Raw genomic sequence first — 16,250 nt, 5'->3', positions numbered from 1 at the left:
CAATGGAAACACAACACTGTCTGTGACCTCACACTGTATCAGACACAGAAGGCCAAAACAACAAGATGCTTAAACACAAACTCACTCTCATTGAACTCTTTAAAGTCTCCTCTGTGTCCACAAAAGTTAGTTAATGCAGGAATGAAAGCATTTACAACTGACCCTGTGCAAAGGTAAAGGTATGTCTGACAATAAATGATGATCAGCAGACCTGGTTCTATCTTTTTAGGGGCCAAAAACTGAGCAAGATTGTTTTGGGACCCAATTTTCCTAAACCTCATAGAAAAATTCTTAACCATGGGGATATATTTACCAACCTCTATATGCACATAAATGAAACAGTCATTTAATAATAATAATAATAATAATAATAATAATAATAATAATAATAATAATAATAAACACAACCCAAAAAAATTGCCACAGCTTGTTAATGATTGTCGTTTATTTATTATTATTATTATTATTATTATTATTAGGGCCCAAGCATCAATTGTAAAGCACCTTGTTTTTTTTTTAATTAATATTTTTCTTATAGAGGAAATTATCTAATTTTTTAGGGCCTAAACACGTTCAAAAACTCATGAAAATTTGTATAATTAGTAATATTAGGACTGGCAAAAAATTTATATTTTGGGGGAAATTGCATGTGAATGGCAAAATGACTCAATAGCGCCCCCTTGAAAATTGTATATTGAATTCTGACATCATCACTGTAGAGAGTGATGATGTCAGAATTCTTCAGTGTACTGAAAACCTATTACTTCAGTACACTGAGGATTTCACTGATCTGGGTAAGTATTGCTAATTCTTTCTACCACACTACCACAACAGGGTTCTCATCACTAATTTTACACAGTATTGGGGAATCGCGTGGTGGTCAAAGCTTATGGTAGTTATTAAGAGTTTGTCAAAAAAATGAGTTTTGTTTTAACGCAACCGTCATTCATAATCATAGCGCCACCTATTGGTAAAAGGAAATAATAGGCATTATATTTGCACAGAACATTGCAGAACAGTGTGTGATATAATCCTTGAAAATTGTCAGCTACGTCTCAACACTTTAAAATTTCTGTCACACCCCGACATGAAACACACCTCAACATGCGCCACATCCCGACATGCGTGTGGTTGCGAGGGCTGCTTGCAGCTTTAATTATTGTTATTATTATTATTATTATTATTATTATTATAATAATAATGATAATAATAATAATTTTATATATATATATATATATATATATATATATATATATATATATATATATTTTTTTTTTTTTTTAATCACATTGGGGATTGACACAGGTAAATTCCCCTGGTGGTTCATGGGGTCTTTTATAACTGCATGGTCTGCATATAGCCAGAAACAGCTTCTTTAATCAGTGTGTCGTTTGGCAGTCAATAGTAAATGATACATATATTTGGAAATGGCAGATGAAAAACATGTACACTAAATATAGAAATATAGTCCAAATGGCCACATTTTCATTTTAAGGTGTTTTTAAATGTATGTCTTATTTCATGACATTTTAAGGCCTAATTAGTGTACTTTAGAAAGAGCATAAAACATGTGAAATTATAGAATAAAAATTCAAGATAAATATTAGATTTTTATTTGAGTAACTTGTGGTTTAAGTAAGCAATGCTGTAAAGAAAGGATAGAGATAATAAAAAAAAAAACCTGCTTTAATTCCTAATGGTAAAAAACAAACACACACTGTGATGCTCTTCTGCCCCCTGCTGGTCGTTATAGTTATAGACCTACAATCTCACATTGTAGTTTTATTACTTTGTGCTGTACGTTCTATGGTGTTGTTAACAGCAGTGTTTCATGCTTACAGCTGCATATTTTTAATATATTTGTTGGGATGCTCATAAACAAGGTACACATAACTTGTTGTAGGTTATAACAACAAATGACTCTATTATAAAATAAATCTGTGGTTTTTTAAGTATTGTGCACTTAACTGTAAATAAATTAAGACAATTAAAGTGGAAAGAAAACATCCCCATTATAAAACTCATACTAATTACTCAGGATTGTTTGTTCATTCTGTCAGAATGGAGCTTTGGAAAGTAGAAAGCTTCTAATAATTAAAAAGAAAGGCAACAAATTGAGTGTTAATATTTCATATTATTTTTTATTTCGCAGCTTCGCCCAAAAAATAATCAAAATACTGCTCAAAATCACATATTACACTTATTATCCAGCTTAATCTGTGTGAAAAGAAGTAGGAAGAAATCTAACTATATAAAGTGAGAAAACGAACACAATTCCATGACATTTATCTTTATCTTTTTTTTAGATCGTGATTTTAAAATGAAGTGTCCCTTTTTTTAAATGTATTTATTGATCATTCGGGAGGGGCTCAAAGTAGAGTCGCTGCTCCTCCGCATCGAGAAGAGCCAGATGAGGTGGCTCGGGCACCTAATTAGGATGCCCCCTGAACGCCTCCCTAGTGAGGCGTTCAGGGCACGTCCCTCCGGAAGGACGCCCCGGGGAAGACCCAGGACACGCTGGAGAGACTATGTCTCTCGGCTGGCCTGGGAACGTCTCGGGGTCCCCCCGGAAGAGCTGGAGGAAGTGGCCGGGGAGAGGGAAGTCTGGGCCTCCCTACTGAGGATGCTGCCCCCGCGACCCGGAAACGGCTAAGCGGGAGAAGATGGATGGATGGATATTTATTGATTGATTGCTTTATTCGTTTATTTACGGAAAGGTGCCTCCCTGCACAATGCTGCCTTGTCATTTAAATGTGTAATAAACACAGAATTCTTGTTTGGACTTTGAACTTTGTATTTTTCTTATGCTTTTGCAGCACCATGTGACAGAAACACAGCATGTAGGACAAAAAATTACCTTGGTCATGCATTTATTTTCTCATTATTATTATTTACAGCCTTTTCCGTTTTGCTGACCTAATTTCTTGTGCCTAAGTTTTATTGAGAATATTTCCGACGGTATTTGAAGGCATCAGCTGAGCTCGTCTGTTTAATGCAGATAAAAAAAGCGACGCACAGAAACACGCCTTCTGTCTTCTTCCGATTAGACATGATGGAATAAACAACATAATAAGGTATTTTTTGTTTACATGAAACAAAACACAGAAATAAACCTAAGTGAGACAAATGAAGGTGTTTATAATTGCTTATGCACTTCTTGTTTGTGGTATTTGCAATGATGAGGAAGTAAAGACGACACAAGGCTTTATTAGACACGCATTACCCAGTGTTAACATTAGGCCAATTAATCATGTTGACTGAAGTGAAACAGTCTGTTTTTGAAGAAGTGACACATTTCCCCAAATCTTTTAAACTTCTGTAGGTATTTTTTTAACCATCGCTGTGTTTGCAGAGCAACAGGTGTCTGTGGATGGAACGATGCGTTCATGGCACTCTGGGAAAAGTAGAAACTTGGACCGTTCAAAGGGCGATGTTTAGAATTTCTCACACATTCCAAGAACAAAAAGTTAAATAACTGATATGTAGTGATTTTATAAACAAAATGGAAAAAAAAAAAATCCTTAAGTGAGCGGAAAATTTTAGGATTTTACAAAAATATACTAATAAATGTTAGAAATTGATGTTTTTTTTGGGGTAAGAACAGGAATTAGGCAATAGCAAAAAGAAATGACTGAATTACTACACTGCGTGATTAGAATAACAAAAAAAATGTTCTGTTTTGTTTGATGTGGGTGGATTTACGAAGCTCTGTGTGTCCACGTGATTATTTACGAGCCAGTGAACGCATCACAGACACCGCCCTCTGGTCGCTGTCCTCAGAGCCTTTGGGTGTCAACGGCAAAGTTGATCCTCTGAAGTCACAGGTGTGCGGTCCTCCGTGGAGGTTCCTCTCTCTCTTTCTCTCTCTTCCTCCAACTTTCCGTTCTCGGTTCGGCTTCAGCCGCACGCGCGCGCCTGCATCTCTCCGTCTGCGTCAGTCAGGATGTCTCCGTCCACGTCTCCCCGCTTCTTCACGGAGGGGGAAGTTTCCCGGCACTGTACCAAGGACTCCTGCTGGGTGCTGCTGGGCACCAGGGTGTACGATGTGACCGCCTTCCTGCGGATGCACCCTGGCGGGGAGGCGCTGATACTCAGCCGCTCAGGCAGGGACATAAGCCAGGCGATGGAGGGACCTCCGCACCGGCACTCGGAAAACGCCCGGAGGTGGATGGAGCAGTACTACATTGGAGAGCTGGACAGAGACAGCAGCAGCACCGAGGAGACACAGGTATGAGATCCCACACCTGAGCACCAACCACGAAAAATTCATGCCTGCGCGTAAAAAAAAAAAAAAAAAAACCAAGGTCGCGATTTTAGTTTCCAAGCTGTGCGTAAAAACAGTTCATGCGTAAAAGCTGGCTTTTTCGGACACAACTCGACATTACCTCACTCATTATGTGTTGTTTAGTGTTTGTACATGCCTTCAGGAGGCTTTGGGTTACAGTTTAAACACAGTTTTCTAATCCAATGTTTGAATGTGTCTCGCTGTCAGGTTCATCCGTGTTTGTCATGTGTGGAGGAAAAACTTTCCTCCAAGCTGCGCCCGCGGAGCTAAAGTTAAAAAGAAGAAAAACTACAAAGGTTTCCATGACAATCTGTCAGTCTTGTTACGTTTCATTTGTAGGATCAGTTTTTTCTTTAAAGAAAAAAAAAAGAAAAGAAAAAGTTTCGTTTAGTAAAATATGAAGTCCTGGAGTGGAACAGGTGTCAATCTTTGTTGGATCAGAAACTCCCACTACCCCCCCCCCCCCCCCCCTTGTGTGGAGTACTGTATTGATCATAGGGGAGGGAAAGACACACAACTCAATGCTTGTGTAATTTCTGTGTGGAGGTGGTGGGTGGGGGTGAGGACATGAGCAGAGCAGGGAGGGGCGGTGCGGGTGACATGGTAAACCTGTGGGGTTGAGGTGTTGGGTGGGTGTGGAGGGTCAGCCACGTTAATGAATGATTCAAAGGGTGTGGGGAGAGAGAGAGAGATAGACTGGATGTGGAAACTGGTTTGTCTTGTCCCACCGCATTGAAGAGCAATAGGGATATAGAGTGGGATCAAGTAGTGAGGAAACCTGTCTGTGTGTGTGTGTGTGTGTGTGTGTGTGTGTGTGTCTGTGTTTGGATGGCGACACATTTTCAATAAGCACCTCTCCTAATTTTTTTATGTCCAAGGAACCAGTTTGCATAAACCACTTGCTGACTTAGTTGACATTTACATGGCTCGCCCACTTTCCCTCTAGAACCGCACTCCAACCCAATAAGGCTGAATATTGTTGTTTTAGCAAATGCAAATATTACATGTTTTAAAGAAATTTCACTTTTCTGTTCTGGATGGAGAAAAAAAAACTACATCTAAATTTCACCAAGTTCATTCTGTCTTCTTCTTCTTCTTCTTCTTCTTCTTCTTCTTCTTCTTCTTCTTCTTCTTCTTCTTCTAAAAATAATATGTTGTGGTTTGATTTAGTCAGACCACTTTTTTTTCATTAAGTAGATGCTTTGATGCGTTCCTTGTGGAAAAAAAAAAGTCATAGGCACGCTTCAAAGCAATCACTAGATGCCTCTGAGGAAGACTTGACAGTTGGCAGTCGAAACATGTCAGGAGATCAAATTTCCTGGAGAAAAAAAAAGTTGTCTGAATAAATGAAACCTTAACATATTACATCTAATAATTGTTTCTATACAATGAATGACATGAGCTCCAGGCACACACGGTACTTCATACTGAGATTTGTGAAAGCTGTGAGTCATGCAGGCCATGGTTCATCATGTAGTTTAATCTAAGATTCCACAAACAGGCTGTTTTTTTTTTATTTTTCCCACTTATCAAAACCAGAACAAATTCAGTGTCTCCTACACTTTCGTTATGTTCTATAAAGTTTCCTCACCTCACACGGGCACATCCTCTTTCCTGAGCCATTGGCTTATTCTCAACTCATCAAAATTCACCAAAAATGACTCAAATTAATCAATTCTCAACTCATCAAAATTCACCAAAATGACTCAAATTAATCAAACAACTTAATTTTTAAAAATTATTTTAGTGAAGCTGCAGCTGGTTAGGTTGTGCGTTAGCATCACTCAGGGACTTTTCTATCTTATCTGCAGCCTGATCTAACAGGCGTCTTTGTATCAATCAATCAATCAATCAATCAATCTTTATTTGTATAGCGCCAAATCATAACCAATGGTATCTCAAGGCACTTTACAGTAGAGCAGTCTTAAGGACGGACTCTTCATTTTATGGATACACACATATGCATATATACGTATATACACATACAAGTAGTTGTAGTGGAATAATGGTTTGTGATTTGTGAAAAAAGCGACTGATGAGCACAACAAAAATGCAGTTAAACATAATTGTGTCCATGTTATCAACAGAAATGTGAGTCTGTTGGAATATTTTGGATTTTTCTTGTATACTGAAAGATTGTTTTACATGGTTTTCTTACTTTTTCTAAAATGATGTCCTCTGCTTTTTCTGTCTGAGAATACATGAAATAATGATAGAATGGCAAAGCATAAAAGGGAAGAAACCTAATGCGACATAGTGTTGTTATAGTGATACCGTGTCATCACTGTAAGGAGTTTCTATTGTAATCACGGTCATTTCAGCACTATTGTTAATGAGTTTTGTTGCTTTTCTTCTTGTTTTTTTTAAAGTTTATTTCAAGAGTTTTCATTCCTTATGTTTGTTTAGATTTATTGTCCAGTTTTCCTTTGAGCAGTGCACTCATATGTGTGACTGTGATTAAAGCATCAGATAGAAAATACCTTAGTAGGAGACTACAACACATAGTACGGTACAGGTTCCTTGGATTGTGAACATGTTAATGAATTAAAAAAAACCAATAACAGACATGAGACATGTGGAAAAAGAAAAATCACTTTTGCACATACTAAGTAACATTAAGTTATTTCTTCTCATAAATATCAAAGGACTCACTTTCAAGTTTAACAGTAATCCACTTCTACAAAGAAGATTAACCAATCATTTTAAAAAGTAAATTTATTGTCTTAACCTAATTTCTATGATGGTTCAACAGTAATGTATTTTTTTTTGCAGCACATGTTAATGTTACAGTAAAATGACTAAATTAGCCTCTAAAATAAGAAGAAAGTGATGAAATCTTTAGATATTAAACATCCAAGGCGACAATCACTTGCCACAAGTTTATTATTACCCAGTTTTAGTCGACTGTAGTTTTAAATGATAAATTAAATTAAATCCACTGTCAGTGAAACCTAAATTGTAGAGTTAAATGTATTTTTTTTAAAAAAAGGAAGTACGGTAATTGTCTAAAATGTTTTCTTGAAATTTGTGAATATTGTTTCTGTTCCTTCCTTAAATGAAAACACTAGATTTTGTCCAGATTATTTAGGCCAGGATTCCCATTTTCTCTGGTCAGATTGAGGATTGTAATTTCATGTCACACACAGAGCTCATTTTTCATTGTTTAACTTTCATTTCTATTGATCATTAAGTGTAGCATTACACAGCACTAATAAACCTCACCATCTCAACCAAGATGGAAAAATTGGACACGTGTATATTTAACATTGAACGTCACAAGGTTAATTCCAGCAAAAATCACCTTTATTTTTCCTTTACGCATCACTAAAGACCATGTGCTGCTCTCGTTGTTGAATATTTCCCAATGCCTGCTGGGAAATGTTGAACTCAGACCTCATTATAATCTTTAATGATTGGCTTAAAGAGACATTTTCTCCTTCTGTGGGGTGAAATAAATGACTGCTTTCAAAATAAAAGGTCGTTTTTAAGAGGTCAGATTACCAAGTTAAATGTTATATAATAATTAAATAAAATCTTTACATTAGGGGTATTTAATCCCATGTGGTACATTATGAAGTCATTCCCACCTCAGTTGATGATATCTGGATGCTGGAATGTTTTCGTCATTGCATGTTGCACATTTCTTAATTTTAGGATCAGTTACTATGTTAGTGATTAAAAGTACTTGAAGTGATTTGTCTCTGCAGTTTAACTCTACTATAAACACTCTGGGCCTCATACGTCAGTGCCAATCGCAAAACTCAGGGTGATATTAAGGTTTGTTGAAAAGCTCAATAGGTTACCATCTTCAGCTTTGCTCTCTTGACGTGAACATTCCAAGTTTGCTTTTAGTTTCGGACGGAGCCTCGCCCAGACTTATAATTCATTAACGCTGTGTGAATTTGGGACAAGATGTTTCGAAACAGTAAAATTCCAGCTCTACTGATACTGTGCAATAGACCTTGTTGCAAGTGTGTATCGATCATGTACGTTTGATGGAGAAGCACGATGAACATCTATAAAATACATATATTTAGTGAACGTTATATATATATATATATATATATAGTTAAATCTAATATTACAGCTGATCAGCTGTTCCCTGTAAACTTGTATATGAGCCATTTCCATGTGATTGTTCTCTTTAATTGGAGAAACATTTGAGTTTATTTGTCTTTTGATACTCGCGCTGATTTCACAATTATCTTTAAGAAATTCACCAAACCGTAAATTCAAGTCACCGTGTCCACATAAAGCATGTGAGAGTTTGTGCAAGGTTCAAAACTTTGAATTTAAAATTAAATGACTCCTAATCTTCTGTTTAATTTTTAATTACTCAATATAAACTATACAAACGAAATGAGATTGTGCAGAAAATTTGTATTATAGTGTGTAATTGCACCTTTAAAGGGAGAAGGAAGCTTACTAAACTTTTGATAGTGCTACATTTGGGCCAGAAAAAGAAGTACTAAAGTTCTCAGAACTTAAAGAATAATCTCCATTAAATCTATTGTAATGCCATGTGAATGTGTTTAACTAAGAACTAGAAATTTGCGTTTATAAATCAAAGTGTATTCAGTGTTACGTTGCTGTCAATGTGAAGCCCCTTATAGTGTTGCATATCGTTGCTCGATGGGTGAAAGTGCTAAAATTAGCTGCAAGTTATAGAGTAAGAAAGTCGGCCCTAAATGAATGCGAGATAATTGCGTGTGCGTGTGCGTGTGTAAGAGCAGGTTTACAATCAAACAAAAGTACTGTTTACACCGTCAACAAATTGAACTGGTTTGTAATACATGCCGATTGCTCCTGTTCAGCATGTGAAATAACTTTTTCACAATGACGTTACATCAGTAACAGTTAAGGACTGGTTCACTCTGCTTATTCACTCTGTTTATTCACATTTACAATGTGAATAAATTCTCTCTTTTTCTCACCAGTGTTGACTTTTGCTTGAATTTAAAAGGTACTTGTAGTGAATTTTATTTTGAAATCTCTGTACAAAACATCATGTGATGTTCGACATTTAGTCAGAGTTCAGTAGGAGACACGGTGCTGCCATTACGTTGGGCCGTAGCGTTTGGCAACGCGACGGGTACTTCTCTACCACTTGTCAATCAAGCCATTGTCCTCCCAGACTGGTTCCGCGGTAGGTCAACGCTTTCTCCTTCTCACAGCGGGATCCCCTTCACGTCTCGTATATAAACAGTAGGGGTGTGAAAAAAATAATTGATTTCATGATATATCGCAATTTTTTGGGTGTCGATTTTAAATTGAATGTTTTTCTTTTTTTAAATTGATTTAAAAAAATAAATATTAATAATTTTTTTCCTTCTGATATTTAATCAATATTTTTGTTATTGTATTTTGCACACGTGGACGTGTGTTTTCTACTGCTGGAGACATTGTCACTTCTCAACGGAGCAGCATAACTACTGGGCATGTTGACCAGTTTCTGTTCCTACATAAAAACCTTTAAAGTTGTGACACTTCCTCACCTCCACTCCGGTAGATGGCGCTATATGATAACAATAATAATAATAATAATAATAATAATAATAATAATAATAATAATAAATAGGATGTTTTGAAGCCAATTGTTCTGACACAGTTTGTCCTCTGAATGATCAATATCTTCTGACGAACATATACAGCAATTTGATTTTTCATCTCTACGTTTAGTTTTGATATTAACCGCGTAGAATATCGCAATATATCGTGATAATATCGCATTGTGAACCAAGTATCGTGATACGTATCGTATTGCAACATCCTTGCCAATACTCACCCCTAATAAACAGTGGCGCCGGCTGTGGCTGCTCCGATGCACAATAATAATCACAATAACAGCCAGAGGTGACAATTAACGAAGTACAAATACTTTGTTACTGTACTTAAGTACTTTTTTCTGGTATCTGTACTTCACTTGAGTGTTTGTTTTTTTTTAGCAACTTTTTGCTTTTACTCCTTACATTTTAAAACAAATATCTGTACTTTCTTCTCCTTACATTTTAAAAGTGAGCTCGTTACTTTTAAGACCTTAGAAGATCACGGCACGACGTAAAAAGACACAAAATGTATGTAGTTTAAATAAAGTATAAATGTTTGCATTTTTTCTTTAAACATTTTCTTTACAAGTTTTATCTATAATAAGTTCTAAATTCTCCAGGTATTCATAAACTGTAATGGACTTATTGAGCATTTTCATTTTTGACACATTCTATTTATATATTGTATTTATTATGAGTGCTAAATTCTCCAGGTGTTGAAAGGTAACATATTTAACTTTCTACACATTCTTAAAAAAAACAAATATTTGGAATTTGCTGGTTTAAAAACCCCTGTCTTATTATTGAAGGAACATTTGTTTTACTTTTTTTTTTACTTAAATACATTCAGTAGCATATACTTTTTTACTTTTACTCAAGTAAGGGAGCAACTTCAATATTTTTACTTTTACCAGAGTCATTTTTTATTTAAATATTGATACTTTTACTTGAGTACTGAAGACTAGCACTTTTGCCACCTCTGATAACAGCTTTTATACAGTATATATATATAAGTCCAAAGTAGCTCCAACACACGTCCTTGTGCTGTCCGTAGTAATACATAAAACAAATAGAAAAGCGCTACAAAAACCCAATTAAAGAGGACAAATCAAAGGATTTAAGTGGAACCTATTGTACACTGCACCAGAATGTACTGGATACTTTAAATGTGTTGTTTTTTTAAATAAATTTGCACATATTTTGTTTATTACCTCTGAGGACGAGGTGTTATTTTCACTTATTCATTTGTTTGTTTGTCTGTTAGCAGGATTATGTATAAAGCACTTCACAGATGTAACCATAGATAGGCCATGGACGATTCCATTACACTGTGGAAGGGATCCACATCAATATACAAATTGCTATTTCTCATCATTTGTGAAATTTCAAAAATTCATGTTTTTGTTCATAATTGACTGATTTTTATGAAATTTTAAGCAATTTGTCGAGTTGGTTCCTGAATGACCTCACTGTGTTTCATGCAGACGGGATAAGGATTGCACATTAAATGTAGGTCCCAAAGATTTGGAACTATTGTACCATTATTAATAGGATAGAAATGTCTTTAAAGTGTGAATGGTCATTGTACCATGATCAGGATCATTGATCCAGAATCCAGATAACTGCCAATATCTGAGAAAGATGATATTTGGTGGAGGTTTGTGCTCTCTGAGTGCTTCTGTTGGTCGTACATTAAACACATTTTATGTTATGTACAAGACTAGTACAGGTAACTTTAAGCAAACATTATTCTGCAATGGAAAAGTGTCACATATATTTAGAATTCCATATATTCTATCAATTCGGGCTTCCAGTTGCGTCACTGGCCCATAGTGGCTGGAACACATTCCTGAATGGAGAAGTGTTAATGTGATTGTCTGTTGAGATAAACTCACCAAATGTTTCTATTGTTTCCACACTATGGACCAAAAAAAAACATACTTCCTGTCACAAAAGTTTCTTCATTTAATGATCAGGCTTTGGAAAAAATGGACCAACAACCGATTCTGTTGTATCAGTGCAACATATTAAAGAATTAAATTAACTCCATTTGATTGTTTTGACAGCGTTTTTTGTCTTATTATTTCCAAAATAAGACAAGACGGTAACGTAACTAAACATTGCACAGTGAAGTACATTTTTAGTTTGAAATCAAATCAAATGATTTATTCACATAGTGTTGGATTATTTGCACTGACTTTTAAGAGCTTCAAAAAATAATTTTATGACTGACACCTAAATTTGTGCAGCCCCCAAAACAAGTACACAAAATGACAACAAAAAACACACAAAATGACAAAAAAATGTATTAAAAACCTGGACTGATGCCGGACTGAGTTTCAATGTGTTACCATTCGTATTTGTGATCTCTTATGGGATTTACAGATATTATCAAATCAAAAATCATATTTCACATCAAGTTAGACATTCACAGGACTGTTTGTATCAGCTATTTAATTGTGTTTATTTCTTAAAATTATTTTTTGATTCCTAAAGGAAATTGTTGAATGTTTTCCTTAATGTATCAAAAGCCTGAATAGTTTCTAGATTTATGCTCCATAAAGAAATGTTAACTGCATTGTCTTTACTAAATACATGTATTTTAATAAATGATAAATAATGCACATTTTGTAGCATATAGAAAGTTATAGCTTAATTGTAATTCTTTATTCCCTTGTTATGTGTGTTTGATGACTTGTTAGAGAGGAAATAATGCTTAACTAGTCTGACTAGTGCTCGTCCACTGACGTTCTGAATAGTCCCACGCTGGCTCTGACATGGTTTTGTGGACACAGTTGATTTTTTTATGATGTTTAGGTAAAGCCTGAGCCGCTTATCCCTTTAATCAGCGTGTCAGTCAAAGGTCCACCTATGTTTGTTCTCTGCTTCAGCCTCTTTTGTCCGTGCAGGAATTGAACCGGCACTATGTGTATTTACTCGGTGATACAGTGTTGAAAGAGTTCTGCTTGAAAAAAATCTACGCATTCCATTTATTCCTTTTTGTCTGAATCCAATATTTTCTCTTCATTTTTGAACTTGAAATGTAAACACATTCTACCAAATTGAATTGAGGGGCCGAAGCGTTCGCTCCACACACAGTGGTCACGTTCTGTAGATTAAAAGGTAAAAGAACAGAAAAACTTCTTTTTTTTAAGGGAGTGAATGCATGAATGAGAAAATCCTTGATATATGGAAAACGCAGTAAAATACACATTTTTATGACATTTTTTCATATGGTACAAACTGTAATATGTCACCAATACAGATACTGTAACTGGAGGAGCTTTCTGTGCAAACCAGATCAGGTATTAATATGCTGATAACAGGATGAGGATTAGACGTCCCTTCAAAATTCCCAAAGCCATGCAGACAAAAACGTTTACGATTTGACCAACGGTACAAAATCATCCTACTGTATCTACACCAATTCATCAAATGTTTGTAAAAAAAAAAATCTGGTCTTTAAATGGGATGTTTTGCTCGGTCATCTTTGACCATCTTCAAGTTAGAGCCTCAATGATATGGGATTTATTTTCCTCCATTTTTTAAAAAAGCAGACGTACAGTATAGGGTCTGGCTACATGTGGTTTTCTTTTCTGGGGATTTCTGCTAATTTTTTTTTTATGGTCATGGCTTCTACTGATCTGCTTTTTTGGATATCTCTGACCCTGGGGAGATGTTTTAGCCATGGCTGGTTAGTGGTTAGGGGTGGGACCCTCTGGGTACCTCATGATACAATACACGATACACCGCTCACGATATGACGATACTGCAATTATCGATGTATAGGTCAGAAATCAATCTACGATAATCTATAACAAGAAAAAGAAAAGTAAAAATAAATTGAAAAAGTGTCCTATGAACAGTGATACTATTTTAGTTTCTGTAAATAAGTGTCAACATACCAATGTAAATGAATAAGTATCTCCAATCGTGATTTCTGTAAACAAAAAATAGGGTCTTTCTTACCAGTGACACCATTATAGTGCAATATTCCACTAAACAATATATTGGTTCCTTCAACAAACAGTGACAACATTTCTGGGAAGATGTACCTGCACATTTTAGTGAAAAAGCAGAAAAGTTTAAAAAAGTAAATAAATAATCGATAATTGATCGTGGCAAAAAAAATATTGTGATATATCACCGTATCATCGAGATATCGTCACACTCCTATTAAATGTAAATACAGGCCTTGTCATTGATCTTGTGGCCCTGGTGGTCTCCCAGCACGTGCTTTATTCCTTTTCTGTAATCTTGTAGTAGTTTGTTTTCTTATTTGTTGTTATATGGCTGCAAGAATTATAATAAAACCATCAAGTTATCAGTCTAGAACAACTTATCCCATTTTTCTTACCACTACCCTTTGTTTTCAGGGAAAGGACTTGGTCTTGTTCCATATATTGAAGTTTTTCCTTCATCATATCTATGAAGACAGGTTTACCTGAATCTTACCGATTTCTCTCTAACTTAGATAGTTAATTATGATGTATAGCACAGATAGTCTTAACTAAAGCTTGAATAGCACATCCTAAAACCTTTGTGTGCTTTTAAGATTTTCATTGGAAGAGAAGTTGCTAAAGTAGTACAACTACCTTTTGTCTTGTTGCTGTGTTTACTCCTGTTAGGTCATATGACAGGCGACACAGACCCAGTCCTCACCTTGATAGTAGTTCTATGCTTAGCGTTGATACATTTTGAGGCTGGAATGCTGGAGGGTGACTGGGTTGTTGGGCGGGGGTGGGGGGGGTGGGCTCAGGAATGCAGAATTTTATCAGCAGCCTTTGTTTCTCAATATTCTCCTCTTCTTTATTAAAAAGTAGGACAATGTTGGTTTTATTGATTCTATGTTAATATTTATCAGCATTCAGAGTAAAAGTGTTGTTTTTTTTTTTATTTCTGATCAGTTGATTCCCACTACGTTCCTAACAGCGTCCTATGAAGTGTCCGATCTCTTGTATAACTAAAGAGCTACTCTGAGTTTATCACCACAGCAATATTGTATTTACCTTTGCTTCCATAGAGACTGCCGAAGTGGCAATTGGTGCTCAGGTGCAGGCCTCAGGTGGTTGTTGCCACGGCAACACCTGGAAGGGAGAAAGGTTGGTCGGTTGTGATTGATGAGAGTGGTTGAACATGATGAAGCATTGAAGGGAAATTGAATGGATAGGCAGAGGATGGAAATAAATGTTTGGTTAAAAGACAGAGAAAGCCTCTCAATGCGGAATCTAAAGCTTGGTCAAGTTTTTTTTTTTATCTTTAATTTCCTGTGAATCCCAAAGGAAGTGTGTGTGTGTTTGTCTTTGTGTGTTTGTTTCTGTGTTTTATTTCCTAATGATTTTTTTTTCTTTCTTACCTTTCCAAGGTGAACTTTGGTGTCCCAAGGTTAACAAATACGTTATAATTTCACACAAATGGACAGGATGAAGTTCCAATTGTTAATTTTTAGGCAACATCATGTTGAGTTTTTGTTTGTCTTTGAATTTAAACAGGAAATTGCATTTAGTAAAAAGAAAAACATAAAACATTACTGTTTTACACATTATTTCTTACTCGTATCTATTTTTATCCATGGAAAAGAATTTTTACATATGACATATTTTCTATTTAATAATGAATTTTAAGTCTAAAAGAATTTTAACAGTATTTTGAAACGATTTATTCCTGAAAGCAATCTACAAAAATCTTCAGCAATATATATATATACAGTATATATATATATATTCCTGTTGATCCAAAGCTTACATAAATGTTGGTGGTGATCAGAGGGGCCGTAGGCAGCCACGCTTCTGTCAGTCTGCCCCAGGGAAGCTGTAGCTACATTGTAGCTTACCACCACTAGGGGTGGGAACCTCTGGGTACCTCATGATACGATACACGATACAAAGCTCATGATAGCAATTTACTCACAATATGACAATACTGTGATTATCAATATATTGGTCAGAAATCAATCTACGATAATCTGACATAATAAAAAAAAAAGATTAAGTGGAAAAAATGCAATTTTTATTTTATGTCTCTGAAAGACAATCAATTGAAAAAGTGTCCTATGAACAGTAAAACATTTCTGTAAATAAGTGTCAACATACCAATGTAAATGAATAAGTATCTTTAATAGTGCTTTCTGTAAACAAAAAAATAGGCTCTTTCTTTAGTGCCTGTTTGTCAATGGTGTCGTCACCTCAAATTTTCCTGTTTATCGTTGCTCAAACCACACATCCAGCTATTGAAACATGAAACAAACCCTAAAACTCAGACCCTCTGCCACCCTAGAGGGGAGACGGTGGATCATAAGTCCTTTTCTACTTGTGACGTTCACAGCTACAGTCCTCTGACTCTACCTGGTCAGGTGATGAAATGTTTGTGGGCTAGACAATGAAGAATGAACCCGCCCCCTTTGCTGTTCAGGTGGAGGG

At 35.7% G+C, this 16,250-nt stretch overlaps 1 protein-coding gene across 1 annotated transcript in view; it reads left to right on the top strand.

The window, feature by feature from the left end:
- The first annotated feature begins 3,750 nt into the window (after nt 1-3,750).
- fa2h (fatty acid 2-hydroxylase) overlaps nt 3,751-16,250 on the top strand; it is a 53,250-nt gene continuing 40,750 nt past the window's right edge. Inside the window, exon 1 of the mRNA XM_028449205.1 lies at nt 3,751-4,228. Within this exon, the coding sequence (XP_028305006.1) occupies nt 3,944-4,228 (285 nt within the window). The 5' untranslated portion in view covers nt 3,751-3,943. The remainder of the gene's footprint in view (nt 4,229-16,250) is intronic.

Source organism: Gouania willdenowi, chromosome 6 (assembly GCF_900634775.1).
Source record: "Gouania willdenowi chromosome 6, fGouWil2.1, whole genome shotgun sequence".
NCBI lineage: Eukaryota > Metazoa > Chordata > Actinopteri > Blenniiformes > Gobiesocidae > Gouania > Gouania willdenowi.
The sequence above is the reverse complement of the archived record's forward strand: the minus strand, read 5'-3'. Positions and strand labels throughout refer to the sequence as shown.